General features: G+C 43.2%; 1 protein-coding gene across 1 annotated transcript; it reads right to left on the bottom strand.

The window, feature by feature from the left end:
- Nucleotides 1-1,920: 1,920 nt before the first annotated feature.
- On the bottom strand, nt 1,921-22,348 carry atp1b2a (ATPase Na+/K+ transporting subunit beta 2a). The gene is made up of 7 exons (XM_036592056.1): nt 22,089-22,348; nt 15,177-15,305; nt 14,126-14,230; nt 12,222-12,427; nt 7,652-7,711; nt 2,502-2,597; nt 1,921-2,383 (listed from the first exon to the last, which is right to left on the bottom strand). Exons 1-7 carry the CDS (start codon nt 22,186-22,188, stop codon nt 2,216-2,218), a joined length of 864 nt encoding a protein of 287 aa, XP_036447949.1. The 5' UTR covers nt 22,189-22,348; the 3' UTR covers nt 1,921-2,215.
- Nucleotides 22,349-23,117: the final 769 nt, after the last annotated feature.

Here is a 23,117-nt window from a genome sequence, read left to right as displayed (position 1 = left end):
GGATGCAACAAAGAGATTGATGAATAAACAACATTGTAAATAAATAAATAAATAAATAAATAAATAAATAAATATTGTGATAAATATGTAAACAGATATGTAAACCCTCCTTTTAGGAACACAGCAATACTGAGTGAGCGAGCGAGAGAGTGAGCGAGGGTTCAGTGTCTTTTCAGTTTAATGGGTGGGGGTGGGGGGTGGGGGGGGGCGGAGCCAGAGCAGTGTGTGCAGATTAGGATTAAGGATTAAAGAGATTAGAGAGATATCAGCACAGACACACACTGAAAGAGAGAGAGAGAGAGAGGTCAAAGAGAGAGAGAAAGAGAGAGAATGACAGCGATTATGAGAGAGAGAAGTCAGAGAGAGAGAGGGAGACAGAGAGAGATAGAGAGAATAAGAAAGAGAATGAGAGAAAATGAAAGAGAGAATGAGAGAAAAAGAGAAAGAATGAGAGAGAGAGAGAGGTCAAAGAGAGAGAGAAAGAGAGAGAGAATGACAGCGATTATGAGAGAGAGAAGTCAGAGAGAGAGAGGGAGACAGAGAGAGATAGAGAGAATAAGAAAGAGAATGAGAGAAAATGAGAGAGAGGGAGGTCAGAGAGAGAAAGAAAATGAGAGAGAGAATGAGAGAAAAAGAGAAAGAATGAGAGAGAGAGAGAGAGAGAGAGAATGAGAGAGAATGACGTTCACTCGCTCAGAGATGGATCAGCAGGAGTGTGTAATCATCTTTCTGCACGCTGATCTCGATGGCACGATGCCGCTCTGAGTTTGATTTCTTTGGGCTGCGTTCTGAGTTTCACCTGTATTAGTCTCAGAGTTCGCTGAACCTTTTAGCTTCAGAACGTTTTCTGACCGCTAGATATTAAACCCTGTAATATCAGCTCGTCTGTGTGATAACAGCGCCCCCTGCTGGAGAGGCTTCTCTAGGCTGCTCTACTCGAGTAAACGGGCTCCAAAGCCTTGTCCAACTGCTTTACAGCCACAACCAGCCGGGTCTTTTCAGCTGATCTGGAGCTTCAGGCGATGACAGAAACACAGAAACATTATATTTCCATAAACATTCAGCTCATCTATAAACTCTAATTAGCCTTAACGAGAGAGCCGTGGTCTGTCATTTCCCCACCCCTGATATTCAGCGCGTTTGTGATGACTGCCATTTACGATTATTGATCAATGATTATCTGTTATTGATATGTACAATATTAGCATTCTGTGTGTATAAATACATGCATCGATAGAGATACAGTACAAAAACCAATCAGAATACAGGCCACACCCACTCCACCACTGTAGCCACACCCCCTCTCTGCGTTCTTCATTGTACTCAGTTTTCTAAACTGATCTGATTGGCTGTGAGGGAAGTGATGTCATTTTCATTTGGGCAGTTTCAGAGAAAATTAAGAAAGTTGAAGGTTTATGTTCAACTCTGGAATGATTTAGACAACACACACACACACAAAACACACAGTGATAGAAATGTTCAGACAGGACTACAGTTCCCATAATCCCCTTCACTCACTCACACAGGGTCATCACACAATAATGCTTAATTATTAGAGGGACCGTACACACCTGGTACGAAACCTGTGTGTGTGTGTGTGTGTTTGTTGTGCTGTTGGAACAAAACCTTGCGTCTGCCTGTAAACTCTGTTCTGTATGTTCAGTGAAAATGAATAAAATCACTGAATATTTTACAGTAAATCTGAATACTGATCATTTATTTTGTCTGTAGCATCTGAATTCTGAAGGTTCAGTTCCAACAGATTCCTGTTTCTGAGTGTTTGTTTATTCAGAGTTTATATGCTGTGTGTGTGTGTGTGAATATATGTTTGTATGCTAGTGTGTGTTTGTATGTCTTAGGGTGTGTGTATGTTAGTGTATTAGCATGTGTGTGTAGGTTAGTTGTTAGTGTGTGTGTTAGTGTGCGTGTCTGTGTATGTTAGAGTGTATGTATGTTAGTGCGTGAGCGTATGTTTGTGTGTGTGTGTACGTGTGTGTGTTAGTGTGCGTGTATGTATGTTAGTGTGTGTGTGTGTTAGTGTATTAGTGTTTGTGTGTGTGTGCATGTGTGTTTCTCTGAGTTGATGCGCAGATTACATGAAAGTCTGTTGGCGAACTCGTCTCGCTGATGGTGTGTTAGTGTGTGTATGTGTGTGTGTGTTAGTGCGAGTGTGTGTGTGTGTATGTGTGAGTGTGTGTGTTAGTGCAAGTGTGTATTAGTCGAGCGAGTTGACGCGCAGTTTGAACGAAACTCTGCCGGCGAACTTGTCTCTGTCGCTGAACTCTCTGATGGTGTTGGAGTTGATTTTACACTCAACGTTGATGTCGGTGTTTAGAGTCAGGTTCAGAAACTTCACCGCTACCAGCGGCTGAGAGTAGTTCACCTACACAGAGAGAGAGACAGAGAGTGAGAGAGAGAGAGAGAGAGATTAATGGAGAGTGTTAGCCATTTAACACGACGCACATCTGAACAAAACAACCTACAACAACTCAGTCGCTCACCTGAGCCCGTTTGCCATAGTACGGGTAGTACATCAGGTTAAAGGTCCCGTTTGGAGGGAAATACGCCACATCACCTAAAAACTCACTGTCCTCCTTCTACAGAGAGAGAGAGAGAGAGACAGACAGAGAGAGAGAGAGACAGAGAGAGAACAGAGAGAGAGAGAGAAGTAAAAATGTTAGCAGGTATTTTTGTTCCTGTGTTCAGGAGTAAATAATCTTCTACACATTAAACATTAGACTCTGTTCATTCTCAGTATTGAGTGGTAAGAAAAATACAGACGTGACAAATTAACCAACACTCCTGAACAGAACCTCCAGAACAGCTTCAAAGCTCCTCAGAGTAGATTCTGTAAGTCTGTGGAAATGTACTGGAGGGATGAAACTCAGTTCTTCTAAAAGACATTCCCTCAGTTGCTGTTCTGATGATGAAGGAGAACATGCTCTAACGCTGTGCTGTTCTCCGGTGGCAGAATCACTGTCAGTGACAGTCCAGTCATTTTCTACTGAAATGAAAATCTGAATGACTGAATCTAATGAACTGCTCAGACCCATCGCTGACAAGCCACTCCATTTTCTCTTCCTACCTCCTTTCAAAAAGGTGTGATGGGGAAAAAAGAGGAACTTCTACACCTAATGACTTCTAACCCTGGACTTCTAACCATCATCATCAACTGCTTAAACCAGATAAGGTCACGATAGCAGTTGGGAGAGCAGAGAATCCCAGAGGACCCTGTTCCCCGGGGGACCCCAAGTCACTCCCAGGCCAACTTGTAGATATAATCCCTCCAGTGGGTCCTAGGATGACCCCGGGGTCTCGTCCCGGTAAGCTGTGCCTGATACACCCCCACGAGGAAGTGTCCAGGGGGCATCCGGATCAGATGCCCGAACTACCTCAACCGGCTCCTCTCAATGTGGTGGAGTAGCGGCTTTACTCTGAGCTCCTCCCGGATGACCGAGCTCCTCACCTTCAGGTAGAGTGTAGCCCGCCACCCTGTGAAGAAAGCTCATTTCTGCCGCTCGTATTCACAAGCTCATTTTTTAGGTCATTACCCACAACTTGTGACTATAGGTGAGGATCGGATGTAGACCGACCAGTAAACAGAGAGTTTTGCCTTATGGCTCAGCTCCCTCTTCACCACTACACTCCAGTACAGTGACTGCATTACTGCTGCCGCCTGTCCCAGCTTGCGGCCGATCTCACAATCACTCTTCCCATCACTTATGAACAAGACCCTGAGATACTTAAACTCCTCCTCCTGTGGCAGATCTTTGCCCCTTACCTGGAGGGGGAATGCCATCTTTTTCTGGGCTAGGACCATGGACTCAGACTTGGAGGTGCTGATCTGCATACCAACCGCTTCACACTCAGCTACAAACAACTCCAGTGCGTGCTGGAGGCATATATGTGATCCAGCCAAAAGAACAACATCATCTGCAAACAGCAGAGATGCCACCCTCTGGCCACCACACATAATGCCCTCATGACCTCGGCTATTCCTCAACACCCTGTCCTTGAATATCATGAACAGGAGTGGAGACAAGGCACAACCTTGGAGGAGACCAACGCTAACGCTGAACAAGTTTGACTTAATGCAGAGTATACGAACGTATCTCTCACTCTGGAAGTACAGAGATTGAATAGCCCAGAGTAGTAGCCCCGGCACTCCATAATCAAGCCTTCTCCAAGTCCACAAAACACATGTAGACTGGGTTGGCAAACTCCCATGCCTATGCCAATCTGTGAGAGGGTGAAAAACTGGTCCATTGTTCTATGGCCAGGATGAAATTCACATTGTTCCTCCTTCGCCTATTGGTCGGAGTCTCCTTTCCAGCACCTTGGCATAAAGTTTCCCAGGGAGGCTGAGCAGTGTTATACCCCGGTAGTTGGCACACACCCTCCGGTCCCCTTTCTTAAGAATAGGGACCACCATCCCAGTCTGCCAGTCCAAGGGTACTGTTCCCAAGGTCCATGCAATATAGCAGAGGCATGTCAGCCTTACTAACCCTTAAGCATTTCTGGACGAATCTCATCCACCCCTGGTTCCTCACCACTAAGGAGCTTGCCTACTACCTCAGTGACCTCCACCAGGGAAATGGAGCCTAACATGCCAGAAGCCTCTGGTCCTGACTCCCGTGAGGGAGGCATGCCTCTCCAGTCAAGGAGTTCCTCAAAGTGCTCCTCCCACCGACTGACAATATCCTTTGACAATATTATTTGAAGTCAGAGTTTCTCCACCCCTCCGAATACAGCTTGGGCAAAGCCACCCCGACTACTCCTGAGTCACCAGACAGTTGTCCAGAACCTCCTTGAGGCCAACCGAAAGTCTTTTTCCATGGCCTTGCCGAACTCCTCCCACACCCTGGATTTTGCTTCTGCCACCATTGCCACTGCCACCATTGACCCTGGCACCTTTTTTTGCCCGTTGGTACCTATCTGCTGAGTCGGGAGTCCTCCAGGCTATCCAGTCCCTAAAGGCCTCTTTCTTCAGCTTGACAGCCTCCCTCACCACCGCTGTCCACAGGGGGTTCTTGGGTTAGCACCTTGACAGGTACCAACAAGCTTTTGGCTACAGCTATGCCTGGCAGCTTCTACAATGGAGGTTTTGAACAGGGTCCATTCAGACTCTATGTCCACTATCTCCTCCAGAACATGAGAAAGCTCTTCTGGAGATGGGAGTTAAAATCATTTTGAACAGGGGCCTCTAGCAGTCATTTGCAGCACACCCAAACTATTTGCTTGGGCCTACCTGGTCAGACCATCAGTCTTCCCTGCCATCTGATCCAATTCACCATCAGATGGTGACCAGTTGAAAGATCAGCAGCCCCAAAAAGGCCGAATACCCCGATCTGTTGTTTGGTGCATAAGCACACACAACAGTCAGAGTTTTACTCTCTGCAATTTTAATTCGCATTGAGGCAAGCCTCTCGTCCACCAGGACAAACTCCAGCTGCACAGCAGCCAGCCAGGGGCTTATGAGTTTCCCCACACCCGACCAGCGCCTCTCACCCTGTGCAGCTCCTGAGTAGGAGAGGGATCAACCCCTATAAAGGAGTTTGGTTCCAGAGCCGACACTGTGGGTGGAGATGAGCCCAACTGTATCTAGTTGGTACCTCTTTATCTCCTGCACAAGGTCCAGCTCCTTCCCCCCAGTGAGTTTACATTCCATGTACCAAGAGCCAGTTTCTGCCACAGGGGTCTATGCTGCCAAGGGCCTCCCTGCCATCTCCCACTACCTATATGGCACTGCACCAGACCATGCTGGACCTTGCGGGTGTTGGGCCTTCATGTTCCCCGCAGGTTGCCTGATGGATTTCACTCCACTGACCTCTCAGATGGTCACTGCTGTTTACAATGAGGGGTGCTGCACTGCAGCTCTGCTGAAATATCTCTCTCTGTGTGTCTGTTCTCAGCTGAGGATCATCTGCTCACACTAATGCAGTTTCCAGCCCTGATTACTAATGTCTCTCCACAGATCCAAACCTCCAAAACCTCCAAAGTTGGTCCTGGCTAATGTACCAGCCACAGTGCGGGTAGGATTTTAACTGGGTAACTGCGTTTCACACAGTAAAGAACCCCCCCCACCCCCCGAAAAAAAAACCCCAACAAAACGAAGATATATATATTATTATTATTATTATTATTATTATTATAGCATCCTCTACTCTACTGTATACTGTAATCTACTCTAATTTAGTCTATAGTTGATTGTAATAGTCTACTCTACTCTACTATTGTATAATACAGTCCACTGTTCTCTACTGTAATCTACTGTAGTCTAACGTGAACTACTGACTTGTCTCCTAAACTACACTCACTCTCTTACCCAATCATCCTGTCCCACTTTATATCTCTGAAGATATAATGTAGACACAGTGTGTGAGTGTGGTTAAACATTATTGTAGAGGAAGGAGTCAATGTTGATGGGTGGGGTTAAACATTAATGTAGAGGGAGGAGTCAATGTTGATGGGTGGGGTTAAACAGTAATGTAGAGGGAGGGGTTAATGTTGATGGGTGTGGTTAAACGTTATTGTAGAGGCAGGAGTCAATGTTGATGGGTGTGGTTAAACATTAATGTAGAGGGAGGAGTCAATGTTGATGGAGAAGGTGGGGTTAAACAGTATATTGTAGAGAGAGGATTTAATGTTGATAGGTGTGGTTAACAGTATTACAGAGGGAGGAGTTAATGTTGATGGGCGTGGTTAACAGTATTATAGAGGGAGGAGTTCATGTTAATGGGTGTGGTTAAACAGTATGTTGTAGAGGGAGGAGTTAATGTTGATGGGTGGGGTTTCACATTAATGCAGAGGGAGGAGTTAATGTTGATGGGTGGGGTTAAATATTATTGTAGAGGAAGGAGTCAATGCTGATGGGTGTGGTTAAACAGTATATTGCAGAGGGAGGAGTTAATGTTGATGGGTGGGGTTAAACAGTAATGTAGAGGGAGGAGTTAATGTTGATGGGTGGGGTTAAATATTATTGTAGAGGAAGGAGTCAATGCTGATGGGTGTGGTTAAACAGTATATTGCAGAGGGAGGAGTTAATGTTGATGGGTGGGGTTAAACAGTAATGTAGAGGGAGGAGTTAATGTTGATGGGTGGGGTTAAATATTATTGTAGAGGGAGGAGTCAATGCTGATGGGTGTGGTTAAACAGTATTACAGAGGGAGGAGTTAATGTTCATGGGTGTGGTTAACCGTATTATAGAGGGAAGGGTTAATGTTAATGGGTGTGGTTAAAGAGTATGTTGTAGAGGGAGGAGTTAATGTTGATGGGTGTGGTTAAACAGTAATGTAGAGGGAGGAGTCAATGTTGATGGGTGGGGTTAAACAGTACATTGCAGAGGGAGGAGTCAATGCTGATGGGTGTGGTTAAACAGTAATGTACAGGGAGGGATTAATGTTGATGGGTGGGGTTAAACAGTAATGTACAGGGAGGGATTAATGTTGATGGGTGGGGTTAAACAGACTGGAGGAACTCATTAAAGGCTGGAATGATGACAGTAAACAGGACTATTTTGATAAACATCAAATGTAAACAGGTCTAATAATGATGATCTTAAGATTACATCTCAAATTACTGAGTTGATTAAATAAACACTAACTGATTAAATGAATGTTAATTAACTCATGTAAATTAGTGGTGGTCTTACCTTTGCTCCACAGGTGACGTATGGAGACTGTCCGTCTTTCCCTGGCAACATTCCAATCACCTAAAGAGGTCAAAGGTTAAAGTGTTAACATTAGTTGTCATTCCTTTATCATTTCTGTTCTTTATAAACAACTTTAAAGACTTTATTTCATAAAATATAAGAGAATAGATTTATTAATGAAGTTATTGTTACAATACACATTTTACTATATATTTCTAATATCACAATTACAGTATAATGTGTTTAAATAAATTGTATTATATATTATTTATTATATTATTTTATATATTTAGATATTTTTTTTAATTTTAAATTTAATTAATAATGAACTGCCTGAAAATGTGTTGTTTGTTCCTGAAAAGAAATAAAAACAGTGAAATTTTCATCGCATTTCATCACATTTCTCTGTTCATCTTTTCCATCCCTCTATCCAGATTTTTAGTTATTACTGTAGTTTTTCACACGGCTCTTATTTTAAAACGGATTTCTGATTTTCACACCTTCTTCTCTCTTACATCTCTTCTTTCTTATCCCTCACTTTTCTTCCTGAAGACAGTAATTTATAGTTTACAGATGACACATTAATGCTGTCCTGACATCAATGCACACACATCTGTTTCTCTCCATCCCTCTTCAATCCCCTTTCATCCCTCCATCCTCACTGACGTTGTGACTTCTTTAGTTTTCTACTAACTGGTCACCATAAACGGTGTGATCCAGGAAGGGGGGCTGAGGAAGAGGGGCTAAGGATGAGGGGAGGAGGAAGAGAAGCCGAGGATGAGGGGTCAAGGATGAGGGGATAATGAAGTGGGGCCAAAGAAAAGAGGCTGAGTATGAGGGGTCAAAGATGAGGAGATGAGGAAGAGGGGCCAAAGAAAAGATGTTGAAGAAGAGGGGCTGGGGAAGAGGGGCCAAGGACGAGAGGGTGAGGAAGAGGGGGCAAGGTTGAGGGCATGAGGAAGAGGGGCTGAAGAAGAAAGGCAGGAGAAAGAGGGGATGAGGAAGAGGGGCAGAGGATGAGAGGATGAGGAAGGGGATGCGAGGTCAAGGGGATGAGGACGAGGGGCCAAGAAGCGTGGCCAAAGATGAGAGGATGAGGAAGAGGGGCGAGGTCAAGGGGATGAGGAAGAGGAGCTGAGGAAGAAAGGCAGGAGGAAGAGGGGATGAAGAGGAGAGGCAGGAGAACAAGGGGTTGATAACAGAAGATAAAACGTTTAATGATGAAGTTCGAAATAAATGAAATTTTTTTTTTTTTAAATAAATGCATTTTGACAGCCTACAGTTCATTCAGTCAATGGAAAGTTCAGCCAGTTAAACTGAAACCTGATGATTTTGCTTTCTAATGGAAATCGGCTTAATGGTTTCCAATAGAGCCCACCAGCTTCCTGTAGGACACCTTTAGATCCAATTAGGAAATTATCAAATGCATCTGGAGTCAGAACTCCTGTTAAACCATTAGAGTCCTTTACACTGTGATATCAGCCCATCAGGAAAACACACAATACCATTACTGACTACTGGGCACCAGCAGGAACCAGCAGAACCTTTTAATGGGTTCTGTAAAAGAGAGTTTGATAATGGAAGATAAATAAAGATTAAGTTTATTTAATAAATTTTTTTCTAAATAAATTGTTATTTTTGTTACAGACACATCAGGATAACAGACGAACTTCACACTAGCAGCACATAAATCACTTTGAATGCAAAGAATAACTAGGCAACTGTGAAAAAGCATCAGTAATAATCATGAGCCAATCGCACGCAGCTATCCAAACAAGCCAATCACACGCAGTGATCCAACAAAAAAAATCACACGCAGTGATCCTAACAAGCCAATCACAGGCAGCACTCCAAACGAGCCAATTACATGTAGTGATCCAAACGAACCAATTACACGCAGCAGTACAAATAAGCCAATCACACGCAGCAATCTAAATGAACCAATCACACACAGTGGTCCAAACAAGCCAATCGCACGCAGCGATCCAAACAAGCCAATCACACGCAGTGATCCAAACGAACCAATTACACGCAGCAGTACAAACAAGCCAATCACACGCAGCGATCCAAACAAGCCAATCACACGCAGCAATCTAAACGAATCAATCACACCCAGCAATCCAAACAAGCCAATCACACACTGCAATCTTAATGAGCCAATCAAACGCAGCAATCCAAAAGAGCCAATCAAACGCAGCAATCCAAAAGAGCCAATCGCACGAAGCAATCCAAATTAACCAATCACACGCAGAAACCCAAACAGACCAATCACACGCAGCAATCCAAACAAGCCAATCACATGCAGCAATCCAGAGGGACTGGCTAGTATAATCAGTGCAGTGATTGGTTAGTACAATCAATGTGCAGTGATTGGTAAGTATAATAAGTGTGCAGGGATTGGTTAGTATAGTCAGTGTGGAGGGACTGGTTAGTATAATCAGTGTGGAGGGACTACTACTTTTATTAGTGTGCTGTGATTGGTTAGTAAAATCAATGTACAGTGATTGGTTCATATAATCAGCATGCAGTGAGAGGTTACTTTAATCAGTATAGTAATTGGTTAGGATAAGCAGTGCAGTGACTGGTTAATATAACCAGTGTGCAGTAACTGGTTAGTGTAATCAGCGCAGTGACTGGTTAGCATTATCAGTGTGCAGTGACTGGTTAGTACAATCAGAGCAGTGACTGGTTAGTGATTGGTTAGATTGGTTAGTTTAATCAGTACAGTGATTGGTTAGGATTAGCAGTGCAGTGACTGGAGAGGCCACCCAGGTGCTAGTTCAGTCTCTTGTCATCTCAAGGCTTGACTACTGCAACTCGCTCTTGGCTGGTCTTCCTATGCAGGCCATCAAGCCTCTGCAACTCATCCAGAATGCAGCAGCATGGCTTGTCTTCAGTCTTCCTGAGTTCAGTCACGTCACTCCACTGCTGCGCTCTCTTCACTGGATTCCTGTAGCTGCATGCACCAGATTTAAAACCCTGATGCCAACAAAGCCAAAAGTGGACCAGCCCCTCCCTACTTGATGGCAATGGTCAAAACTCGAACTGTACCACGAGCCCTTCAAGCTTCGAGTACAGCTTGGCTTGACCTGCCATCCTTCAAGACGTGTGGAAGACAAGCATTGAGACTTTTCCCTGTCCTGGCACCCAGGTGGTGGAATAAACTCCCACTGGCTGTCTGAACAGCACAGTCTCTCGTGGTCTTCAAATGCAGACTGAAGACCGTCTCTTTATACAGCACTTAAATGAGCACTGAGTTATGTAACTAATTGTAATGTCTTGTACTGCACTTATTGAAATGTATTGTATTGCACTGCTCTGTGTTTTTCTATGGGTATCAATAGGGACTTTTTGTTTCTAGCAGTATCTGAGCTCAGGACTGGCTTTCTCTCTAACCTATTGGTAATTAGCAAAGATACTTTCTCTACACAGACAAAGCACTTTTTGTAAGTCGCTGCTAAATGCTGTAAATGTAAATGTAATGTAACCAGTGTGCAGTGACTGGTTAGCATTATCATTGTGAAGTGACTGGTCAGTATAATCAGTGTGCAGTGACTGGTTAGTTTAATCAGCGCAGTAATTGCTTAGCATAATCAGTGCAGTGATTGACTAGTGTAATCATTGTGCAGTGATTGGTTAGTGCACTCCCTGCTGTGATTCTTTAGCGTAATCGGTGTGCTGTGTTTAGATAGTACAGGAGGATTCACTCGAAAGAGGCCCTGAATATTCTGTAATAACTCTCACTAGGACAAAGCAATCTGAAAAAAACAATGTGCAATGTGCTCCTCAGTATATGGAGCTTCGAACAAGCCGGGATGCCCCTGCATCGGAGCGATGAGGTAGGCACCAGACAGCTGTCGGAATGTTTAACCTCTCTAATGTTTGCCGATACATTCAGGAACATGGAGCACTGTCAAAATGTGTCTGGCAGAAAACAGAGATCACTTCCAGCTTTGCATGTAATGCAATCAATTACATATACATCAAAGTATGTAGTGTATTGTTTTGGTTCAGATTGCTTCATCCTACGGGAGTTATAACAGAATATTCGGGGCCTCTTTCAAGTGAATCTCCCTGTATAATCATTGTGGAGGGATTGGTTAGTATAATCAGTGCAGTGGCTGGTTAGTGCAATCAATGTGCTGTAATTGCTTCATATTATTAGTGTAGTGACTGGTTAGTATAATCAGTGTAGTGATTGGTTAGAATAATCATTGTGCAGTGATGGGTTAGGATAATCAGTGTGCAGTTACCAGTTAATATAATCAGTGTGCAGTGACTGGTTAGTTTAATCAGTATAGTGACTGGTTAGTGATTGGTTAGATTGGTTAGTTTAATCAGTGTACAGAGATTGGTTAGCGTAATGAGTGTGCAGTGATGGTTAGCATCATCAGTGTGCTGTGATTGGTTAGTTTAATTGTTGTAAAGTGATTGGTTAGTGTAATAAGTATGATGTGATTAATAGTATTCTCAGTGCAGCAACTGTCAGTATAATCCGTATGATATGATTGGTTAGTCTAATCATAACAATGTGATTGATTAGTCTAATTATTGTGCCGTGACTGGTTACCCGGTTGAGTTTGATGAGGATGCAGGGCTTGCCGTCACGGTAGCCATAAGTGCGGTCAGTGAGGCCATCGCAGTCCCCCAGCATGGTGCGGTTAAACTGACAGGAGCGTTTGGGGATATTCCTCACTGGGCCGCTGTCCTCCTGAATATAATTTTGATCCGGAGCACAAGCGTCATTATTCAACACCTGCTGAGAGTTATTATAGGCTGGAGAGAGAGAGAGAGAGAGACAGAGAGACAGAAAGACAGAGACAAAGAAAGTATCAAGTATTATCCTATTCATTTCCTAATCGTTAATCTGTTTACAGTAGAACTGTCAACACAGTAACATGTTAACTTGATAAATGTTTAACAGCACTAATGTTTTTTAATGACTGACCCGTCTGTAGAAGTTTCAGTCACTGTGATAGTATCTGTGATTGTAGTGTTCTCATTCAAACACAACTTTTAAATGTCTTTTAAAGTGAAGCTTTTATCTCCTTCAGCCGACTACACACCGGATGGCACTTACCCTAACCCTAACCCAGATTACATTCAACAACATGTAGGTGGACAAGTCCATGATTGCATGGGTCTTAGAGTACTAGGTCTGGAACACCCCTGTATGTGCAGCTGGGAACCTGCCAGTCAGATAATCTGGTCAATAGCATTGAAGCACCACAGGGAACTGTGCTCACCCACTTCCACTTCACCCTATATACCACTGATTTCCAGTACAGTTCTGATGACTCTGTGCTGGTTGGGTGCATTAGGGATGGGCAGGAAGGAGAGTACAGGAACCTTGTGGAAAGCTTTGTTGAGTGGTGTACGAGGAACCAACTGATCCTCAATGTGACCAATACCAAGGAGATGGTGGTGGACTTCAGGAGGAAGAGGACCATGATCGGTCCCGGTACCATCATGGGTCAGAACTTTGAGCTGGTAGACGCCTACAAATATGTAGGTGTCCTGCTTGATAACAAACTGGACTGGAGGGCCAACACAGAGGCTGTGTACAGGAAGGGGATGAGCAGACTCTACTTTCTGAGGAGGCTCAGGTCCTTTAATATGTGCACCAAGATGTTGGAGATCTTCTAACAGTCTGTTGTTGTGGGCGCTGTCCTCTTTGCAGCAGTCTGCTGGGGAGGCAGCATCAGAGGGGGAGGTGCAAAGAGGCTCAACAAACTGATCAAGAAGGCTGGCTCTGTCTTGGGATGATCACTGGATGGTTTTGAGGTGGTGGTTGAAAGGAGGTCACTTAATAAATTCACATCACACCCCTCTATGACCTACTGGTCAGACAGCAGAGCACCTTCAGCATCAGATTCATTCAGCCCCGCTGTAGTGAGGAAGGGTACAGGAGGTTGTTCGTACCAACAGCAATCGCACTGTACAACACCTCCTCACTGTGCCAGGACATTACTGTATACTGAGCCACTGACAGGACAGGCTCACTGACCACCAACTGGACATTATACATCTCTACTCTTTACTATGCACTGCCACTTGTTTATACATCCATAAATATTGCATATTGTATTGTCACTTGTTAATACACCTGTGCATGTTGCTCACCTATGAACATATTTTGTACAGTGTATATAGTCACTCGGTTCATCCACTGAATGGGACATGCATTGTCATGCAACTGCATTGTCACCTGCATAATATTTATGCAATTTTACTTATTCTCATACTGCACATTACATTTTATGTTTGTTTAGTATATTTTATTATATATCTTTATTTCTTGTATTTATGCATCTGTATAACAACGTATGGCAATACTTTTGCACTTATTTTGCTGTTTATTGTACTTTGTGCTGCTGTAATAAACGACTTTCCCTCTATCTATCTATCTATCTATCTAGATGTTCAGTGTAGAGTTACATTGTAAACAGTATGCTGTACTGTGAATGTACTCACGGGCGAGGAAGCTGTCCAGGGTCTGAACATAATTATCCCAGCTCTCTGTGTTCTTCACATCATATAGGATCTCCATATTGTCTCCTTTAGGCCTGATCATCAACCCTGCACACACACACACACACACACACACCACCAGCGACATTTAAACTGTTTAGGGGTAATAAAAAAAAAAAAAAACATATTATAAATTACAACAAACTGTTGTAACTACTGTACAACTGGATAGAAAAGAGTGAACTGGATCTAGAAGAATAAACTGAATATTAATGAGTAAACTGAATATTAAAGAGTGAATTGAATATTAAAGAGTGAACTGGATCCAGAAGAGTGACCTGGATATAGTGGAATGGACTGGATATAGAGGAATGGACTGGATATAGAGGAATGGACTGGATGTAGAGGAATGGACTGGATATAGATGAATGGACTGCAGCTTTTTCAGGAGAGTGTTTAGGGTGAACGATAAAGAAGCTAATCAGAAAATCTAGCTAATTTTATAGTGTAGTGGGTGACGTTGCTACCATCCACATCAAAGACTGGGTTTGTATCTGCGACCAGGCTGGAACACCAATAATAGGCCTTGGGCTAGACTAATGCTACAGTCACCTACTCCTGTATGAATTAGCATTAGCACAAACGTACTCCACCTGGTGCTGCACTCCTCGTATGGAGCCTCATCTACATCAATGAACACAATAATCAGACAATGTAACAAACGATCATATATGACTAATGACTGATATTTAGCACATCTTCCCATCAGATCTAACGCTGCAGTGCTGAGGAGTGTTGTTTGGGTGCAGAGCAGTGGAGAGGCTTAAGCCTAAAGTATGTCTCTAAGATGATTTTATGACCGGAGTTTGTGTTTGCAGTGGCTGAAGAGCATCAGAACTGGACTTCAGTTAGTCAAACTGGCTAAAGCTGATAATGAAACTCATCCCACATCAAATATGGCTGTGAATCAATCACGCTGTCATGTTTTTACAAACTCAGAGTGGAAGAGTCATTCAGTTGCTCAGACGCATCATCTGAGATCACTGCAGCATACCTGGAGTAGCGAGACGGTCCTGCCAGGTGGGTTTATAGTCATCGAGCGTGAGGAGCATTATGTACATGGTGAGGCAGAACATTCCAGCAAGGAATGTATAGAAGACCAGATAGAACAGCAGAATCAACCCTGCACAGAGAGAAAGAGACCAACAGGGAGAGAACAGAGAGAGACAAACAGAAAAAGAGGAAGAGAGAACAGAGAGGGAGAACAGAGAGAGAAAGAGAGAGAGAGAGAGAGAGAGAGAGAGAGAAAGACAAATAATGTCAGTCATATTTTAATTAGCTGTAAAAAGTGTAAAAATAATAGATAACATTACAATTTTAATAAAGTGCTGTGAAGAATGTCTTCACAGTCTGACTAAAATTATAACCTACAGAGCAATGAAAACTAAACACAATACAAAATGTCCAAAATACAAATAATAGCTCTTTTTATTCTGATGTTCGGCACATTTTCAGGGGAGATGAGTTGAGGAGGTCAAATTAAAAGCAGCGCTGAAACAGTGGAAATGCGGATGAGTGCAAGTGGACAAGGGTAGGCTCAAAGCAGTGCTGAAACACAGGGAATGTGGATGAGGGGGAGTGGACGAGGGTGAGTGGACAAGGGCTGGCTCAAAGCAGTGCTAAAACATGGAATGTGGACGAGGGCGAGTGGACGAAGAAAGGCTCAAAGCAACGCTGAAACAGAGGACGAGTGGACGAGGGTGAGTGGACGAGCAGCGCTGAAACAGGGGATGAGCAGACGAGGGTGAGTGGACGAGAGCTAGTGGACAAGGGCGAATGGATAAGCTAAAAGCAGTGCTGAAACAGAGGGCAAGTGGACAAGGGCGAGTGGGCGAGGGCGAGCGGACGAGGGCAAGTTAAAAGCAGTGTTTAAACAGAGAACGAGTGAACGAGTGGAGTGAAACCCTAAGACGAAACAGACTGCTGACCACCACTCCTCTCCTCACCTCTCCACTAAGCATCCACCTCCTGTTTCAGTGTGTGTGACTGGATGACCAGACGCTGCCTAGAGTGTGACCCAGTTTCTCCTCCATTCTGCCCTCCCTTACCCTCCCTCCTCCACTTCATCCCTCCATCATGCCACTGACCAAATGTCAGAACAGCTCGTCACTAATCCTCTTTATTACTAAACCTCTCCCTGTGTCTCTCTCTCTACTCCCTCTCTTTATTCTCTCTCCCCTCATTCTAACCCTAACTCTCTCTCTGTCTCTCTCTCTCCCTCTCTTTATTCTCTTTCTCTCTCTCTCTCCCCTCATTCTAACCCTAACTCTCTCTCTCTCTACTCCCTCTCTTTATTCTCTCTCCCCTCATTCTAACCCTAACTCTCTCTCTCCATCTCTCTCTGCTCCCTCTCTTTATTCTCTCCCCTCATTCTAACCCTAACTCTCTCTCTCCGTCTCTCTCTTTACCCCCTCTCTTTATTCTCTCTCCCCTCATTCTAACCCTACCTCTCTCTCTCTGTCTCTCTCTCTGCTCCCTCTCTTTATTCTCTCTCCCCTCATTCTAACCCTAAGTCTCTCTCTGTCTCTCTCTCTCTCTCCCTCTCTTTATTCTCTCTCCCTTCATTCTAACCCTAACTCTCTCTCTCTCTCTTGGTCTCTCTCTCTGCTCCCTCTCTTTATTCTCTCTCCCTTCATTCTAACCCTAACTCTCTCTCTCTCTCTCGGTCTCTCTCTCTGCTCCCTCTCTTTATTCTCTCTCCCCTCATTCTAACCCTAACTCTCTCTCTCTCTCGGTCTCTCTCTCTGCTCCCTCTCTTTATTCTCTCTCCCCTCATTCTAACCTTAACTCTCTCTCTCCGTCTCTCTCTCTGCTCCCTCTCTTTATTCTCTCTCCCCTCATTCTAACCCTAACTCTCTCTCTCCGTCTCTCTCTGCTCCCTCTCTTTATTCTCTCTCCCCTCATTCTAACCCTAACTCTTTCTCTCCGTCTCTCTCTGCTCCCTCTCTTTATTCTCTCTCCCCTCATTCTAACCCTGACTCTCTCTCTCTCTGCTCCCTCTCTTTATTCTCTTTCTCTCCCCCCTCATTCTAACCCTATCTCTCTCTCTCTCTCTCTCTCTCTCTCTCTCTCTCTCTCCCTCTCTTTATTCTCTTTCTTTCTCTCTCCCCCTCATTTCACTCCTAACTAACTCTCTCTGTCTCTCTCTCTACTCCCTCCCTTTATTCTCTCTCTCTGTTTCCCCTCATTCTAACCCTAACTCTCTCTCTCTCTCTCTCTCTCTCTCTCTCTCTCTCTCTCTCTCTCTGCTCCCTCTCTTTATTCTCTCTCCCCTCATTCTAACCCTAACTCTTTCTCTCCGTCTCTCTCTCTCTCTCCCTCTCTTTATTCTTTCTTTCTCTCTCCCCTCATTCCATCCTAACTCTCTCTCTGTCTCTCTCTATCTCTCTCTCTGCTCCCTCTCTTTATTCTCTTTCTCTCCCCCCTCATTCTAACCCTATCTCTCTCTCTCTCTCTCTCCCTCTCTTTATTCTCTTTCTTTCTCTCTCCCCCTCATTTCACTCCTAACTAACTCTCTCTGTCTCTCTCTCTACTCCCTCCCTTTATTCTCTCTCTCTGTTTCCCCTCATTCTAACCCTAACTCTCTCTCTCTCTCTCTCTCTCTCTCTCTCTCTCTCTCTCTCTCTGCTCCCTCTCTTTATTCTCTCTCCCCTCATTCTAACCCTAACTCTTTCTCTCCGTCTCTCTCTCTCTCTCCCTCTCTTTATTCTTTCTTTCTCTCTCCCCCTCATTCCAATCCTAACTCTCTCTCTGTCTCTCTCTATCTCTCTCTCTGCTCCCTCTCTTTATTCTCTCTCTCTCCCCCATTCAAACCCTAACTCTCTCTCTACTGTCTCTCTCTTTCTCTCTCCGATTTTATTTAATGCAAAGTGAATTGTACTTGTATGTATTTATTTCTTTTTATCTTATTCTTATTTTATCTATTTATTTATTAAACAAACTGTTTATGTGTTGGTTATGTGTTGGAGTTTGCTTTATTGACATGACAAATGTACATTTGTATTGTCAAAGCACAACAAAACCAATCTATATAGATAAAGTTAATAAAAAAAACAAAAACTAAAACTAAATAAAACTAAATACAAACCAGAATTAATAAGATAATGCAACAATTAAGAAGCAAAAGTGTTAATTATCAATAAATAATATGAAAGTATATGTAATAATAAAACAAAACCTATTGAATATGTGTAGTTTATAACAGGAAAGAGAAGAAAAAAGTTAATTATCAAATATATTTATATGAGTAACAAGAAAAAAGAGAAGGAAAAAAATGACATTTATGTTACTACTCTCTCTCTCTGTCCCCCCTCATTCTATCCCTCACTCTCTCTCTATGACACTATAAACATCAGGTTTACTCATCATTGTAACAAACACCATAAACATCATGATTGCTGTAAACTCTTGCTAAAAGAGCTGGAGATAGCTTTATTAACACTGTATAACACTGATACATCCCTCACTCTCGCATTCAGCTAAAAGTGCTAGAGCTAGCCTTATTAACACTATTAACACTGTATAACTCAAACATCCCTCACTCTCACATTCAGCTAAAGGAGTTAGAGCTAGCTTTATTAACACTGTATAACCCAAACATCCCTCACTCTCACATTCAGCTAAAAGAGCTAGAGCTAGCATTATTAACTCTGTATAACACAAACATCCCTCACTCTCAAATTCAGCTAAAGAGTTAGAGCTAGCGTTATTAACACTGTATAACACTGATACATCCCTCACTCTCACATTCAGCTAAAAGAGCTAGAGCTAGCATTATTAACAATGTATAACACAAACATCCCTCACTCTCACAGTCAGCTAAAAGAGCTAGAGCTAGCTTTATTAACTCTGTATAACTCAAACATCCCTCACTCTCACATTCAGCTAAAAGAGCTAGAGCTAGTGTTATTAACACTGTATAACACAAACATCCCTCACTCTCACATTCAGCTAAAAGAGCTAGAGCTAGCATTATTAACTCTGTATAACTCAAACATCCCTCACTCTCACATTCAGCTAAAGGAGTTAGAGCTAGTGTTATTAACACTGTATAACTCAAACATCCCTCACTCTCACATTCAGCTAAAGGAGTTAGAGCTAGCTTTATTAACACTGTATAACCCAAACATCCCTCACTCTCACATTCAGCTAAAAGAGCTAGAGCTAGCGTTATTAACACTGTATAACACAAACATCCCTCACTCTCACATTCAGCTAACGGAGCTAGAGCTAGCATTATTAACAATGTATAACACAAACATCCCTCACTCTCACAGTCAGCTAAAAGAGCTAGAGCTAGCATTATTAACACTGTATAACACAAACATCCCTCACTCTCACATTCAGCTAAAAGAGCTAGAGCTAGCATTATTAACTCTGTATAACACAAACATCTCTCACTCTCAAATTCAGCTAAAGGAGTTAGAGCTAGCGTTATTAACACTGTATAACACAAACATCCCTCACTCTCACATTCAACTGTATAACTCAAACATCCCTCACTCTCACATTCAGCTAAAAGAGCTAGAGCTAGTGTTATTAACACTGTATAACTCAAACATCCCTCACTCTCACATTCAGCTAAAAGAGCTAGAGCTAGTGTTATTAACACTGTATAACTCAAACATCCCTCACTCTCACTAGTTTCTCACATTCAGCTAAAAGAGCTAGAGCTAGTGTTATTAACACTGTATAACTCAAACATCCCTCACTCTCACATTCAGCTAAAAGAGCTAGAGCTAGTGTTATTAACACTGTATAACTCAAACATCCCTCACTCTCACATTCAGCTAAAAGAGCTAGAGCTAGTGTTATTAACACTGTATAACACAAACATCCCTCACTCTCACATTCAGCTAAAAGAACTAGAGCTAGCATTATTAACACTGTATAACACAAACATCCCTCACTCTCACATTCAGCTAAAAGAGCTAGAGCTAGCGTTATTAACACTGTATAACACAAACATCCCTCACTCTCACATTCAGCTAAAAGAGCTAGAGCTAGCGTTATTAACTCTGTATAACACAAACATCCCTCACTCTCACATTCAGCTAAAAGAGCTAGAGCTAGCGTTATTAACTCTGTATAACACAAACATCCCTCACTCTCACATTCAGCTAAAAGAACTAGAGCTAGCATTATTAACACTGTATAACACAAACATCCCTCACTCTCACATTCAGCTAAAAGAGCTAGAGCTAGTGTTATTAACACTGTATAACACAAACATCCCTCACTCTCACATTCAGCATTAGTGTTGGTTACTGTTATCAGTTTCTCCATCTCACTGCATTTAAGTGGCACTATTTGTACTGATTTTCATATAGTATCTGTGTTGATATTGATACGGTATCGGTACGGAAATTGATACGGTATCGGTGCTGATATTGATATGGTATGAGTATCTGTGCTGATATTGATATGATATGAGTATCTGCACTAATATTGAAATGGTATCATTATCTGTACTGATATTCTTTTGGTATCAGCACTGATATTGATACGGTATTAATATCTGTGCTGATATTGATACGGTATCGGTGCTGAAATTGATTCAGTATGAATATCTGTTCTGATATTGATACAGTGTCAGTGCTGATATTGATCCGGTATCAGTGCTGATATTGATTCGGTGTGAGTATCAGTGCTGGTATTGATATGGTATCATTATCTGTGCTGATATTGGTATGGTATCAGTGCTGATATTGATACGGTATCAGTGCTGATATTGATATGGTATAATTATCTGTGCTGATATTGATTCGGTATGAGTGTCTGTGCTGATTTTGATCCAGTATCAGTGCTGATTTTGATCCACTATCAGTGCTGATTTTGATTCAATATCAGTGCTGATTTTGATCCAATATCAGTGCTGATTTTGATCCAGTATCAGTGCTGATTTTGATACAGTATCAGTGCAACTGGAACACTCACTTTGTTCTGTTGTCTTTTAAAGATAAAATCATGTTTTTTCTTCTCAGTGTGAGTCTCCAGATTTTATGTAATGCTCTACTTTTCTGAGTCTGTATGCTTTATGTTTGCCATCGTCACTCTTTAAAAACGCCTTAAACTTTTATTTTGAATTCTGAACAGCTGACTGGAGATGCTGTGGTGGAGTTACTCATCATTAGTAAGCAATATTAATAAAATCAAAACAAAAAAAACAGCAGCTTTTTATTTGGTGCTGCGGGGCATAAGTGTGAACTGTTTGCCTAATAAAGGGTTAAAATATGATTTTGGAAGCTCCATCAAGGCTGTCGAGCCTGAAATCCTGAATTTAAGGAATAAAAGATCAAATCAGGCTCATTTAAAAACAGCGAAGAATTAAATGCTAATTTTAACTGAACAAAATTTCATATTTTAATGCAGGAAACGCACGAGACCCACACAGCGCTCTGACTCCGCCTGCCAGCCTTTAATATTATATAACTGTGGTGCTGATGGGAACCGCGTCATGTGATCACCCCTCGCGCCCTGCCTCGATTGATAAATAAATAATTAAATATTTATTTATTTATTTATTTATTTATTTAAACACTAGTCTTCATCATCATCATCATCATCATCATCCATATCATATTCTGCTGCTGGTCTCTATGGCAACCTGCAGTTGAATATGATGGTGATGCTGATGGTGAGCGCGCGCACAGACTGTACAGTAATTCACATGCACACAGTGCGCCAGGCTGATGCGGACAGTGCTACATCCGGGGCTCTTGTAGCTGGGGGTTGGGGGGGTTACATAACCGGATATGTATGTGTGCGCGCGATGCCGCATCTCTGACAGGCGCGCGCGCGCACACACACACTCATTCACCTCTGCTGTTGTTATTATTATATACGCTCTCGCTCTCTCTCTCTCTCTCTCTCTCTCTGTCTCTCATTCTGCCTCTATCAGACTCACCCCAGCTGCTCGCGGTCCTGCCCAGCAGCTCGTGCGTCCTCGGGTTCCAGAAGAATTCCCGCCACTCCCCGGCCTCCTTCTTCTCCTCCTCCTTCGCCATCGCGCGCGAGAACGCTCACACACAGCCTGAGAATAAGTGACGAAGGACGACGAAGGCGTTCACACGCGCGCGCTCTGCTCCGGCCCTGAATCTCGCGCTCGGCTCGGCTGTATCGCGCTGTCCTCAGTGTCCCCCGGCCGCAGTGCCGCAGCGCGCGCTGACTGAGCGGTACTGCGGTAAAACGCGCTGGGCCGTCAGAGAGGCTGCGCGTGCGCACTGCGCAACATCCACCATCCCCCCACGCGCTGCGGAACACTCACACACACACAGACACACACACACTGTCTTCTCCTCCAGCCAATCACCGCGCTCTGCGCGCCCTGTAGTCCTGCCCCCGCGCTGGGCTGTGACTGACAGGCTGAACTGACCAATAGGATCTCAGCAGCTCAATTAGGAGCCTCTAATTTTCACTTATTGAAATTTACATATACAAACTGCCGAATTTAACCGCTTTTAACACTGTCAGGGGAACTCCGCCCATATTTCAAAATATACTGCCAAAGTGTTGAGTTAAACATTTCCAAGTTGATTTTCACAAAGTGTAATTTACCACATTAAGATTTTAATGGTGTTCAGTGTTGGAGTCATTTAACAGAGTTGATCGGATCCGTGTTAACCCAAATCCGTAGAGATGTAATTAAACTCCGCCCACACATTTCACTTCTTCACTTTTAGACACGGAGACACATCAGTGCCACTTTCCTGCAGTTCATGCTGGGATTAATTCAGTCTTCACACTGAGGCTGTGAAATGCATTGTGTTCAGTGTGACGTGTGCTTTATAAAGCCTTGTCTACCGCCAGGGCTGGTCATTAGGCCCCTCCACAGGTTGCTGCTGCTGAGGATGCTATGAAGGACGCGTTATACCCGAAACGCACTGCACGGAAGGACATGAACGCAGACACTTCGAGCTGCGCAGATGGGGTTGCA

The sequence above is a fragment of the Colossoma macropomum genome, unplaced genomic scaffold (assembly GCF_904425465.1).
Source record: "Colossoma macropomum unplaced genomic scaffold, Colossoma_macropomum, whole genome shotgun sequence".
In the NCBI taxonomy this organism is placed as follows: domain Eukaryota; kingdom Metazoa; phylum Chordata; class Actinopteri; order Characiformes; family Serrasalmidae; genus Colossoma; species Colossoma macropomum.
This window is presented reverse-complemented; position numbering and strand designations above follow the sequence as displayed.

Excerpts from the sequence above, each read along its gene's own strand:
- atp1b2a (XM_036592056.1), bottom strand. The coding sequence starts at position 22,188 with ATGGCGAAGGAGGAGGAGAAGAAGGAGGCCGGGGAGTGGCGGGAATTC. Across the intron at positions 15,306-22,088 it reads CAGGACCGCGAGCAGCTGGG|GGTTGATTCTGCTGTTCTAT; the intron begins GTGAGTCTGATA and ends CTCTCTGTGCAG. Across the intron at positions 2,384-2,501 it reads ACTATGGCAAACGGGCTCAG|GTGAACTACTCTCAGCCGCT; the intron begins GTGAGCGACTGA and ends CTCTCTGTGTAG.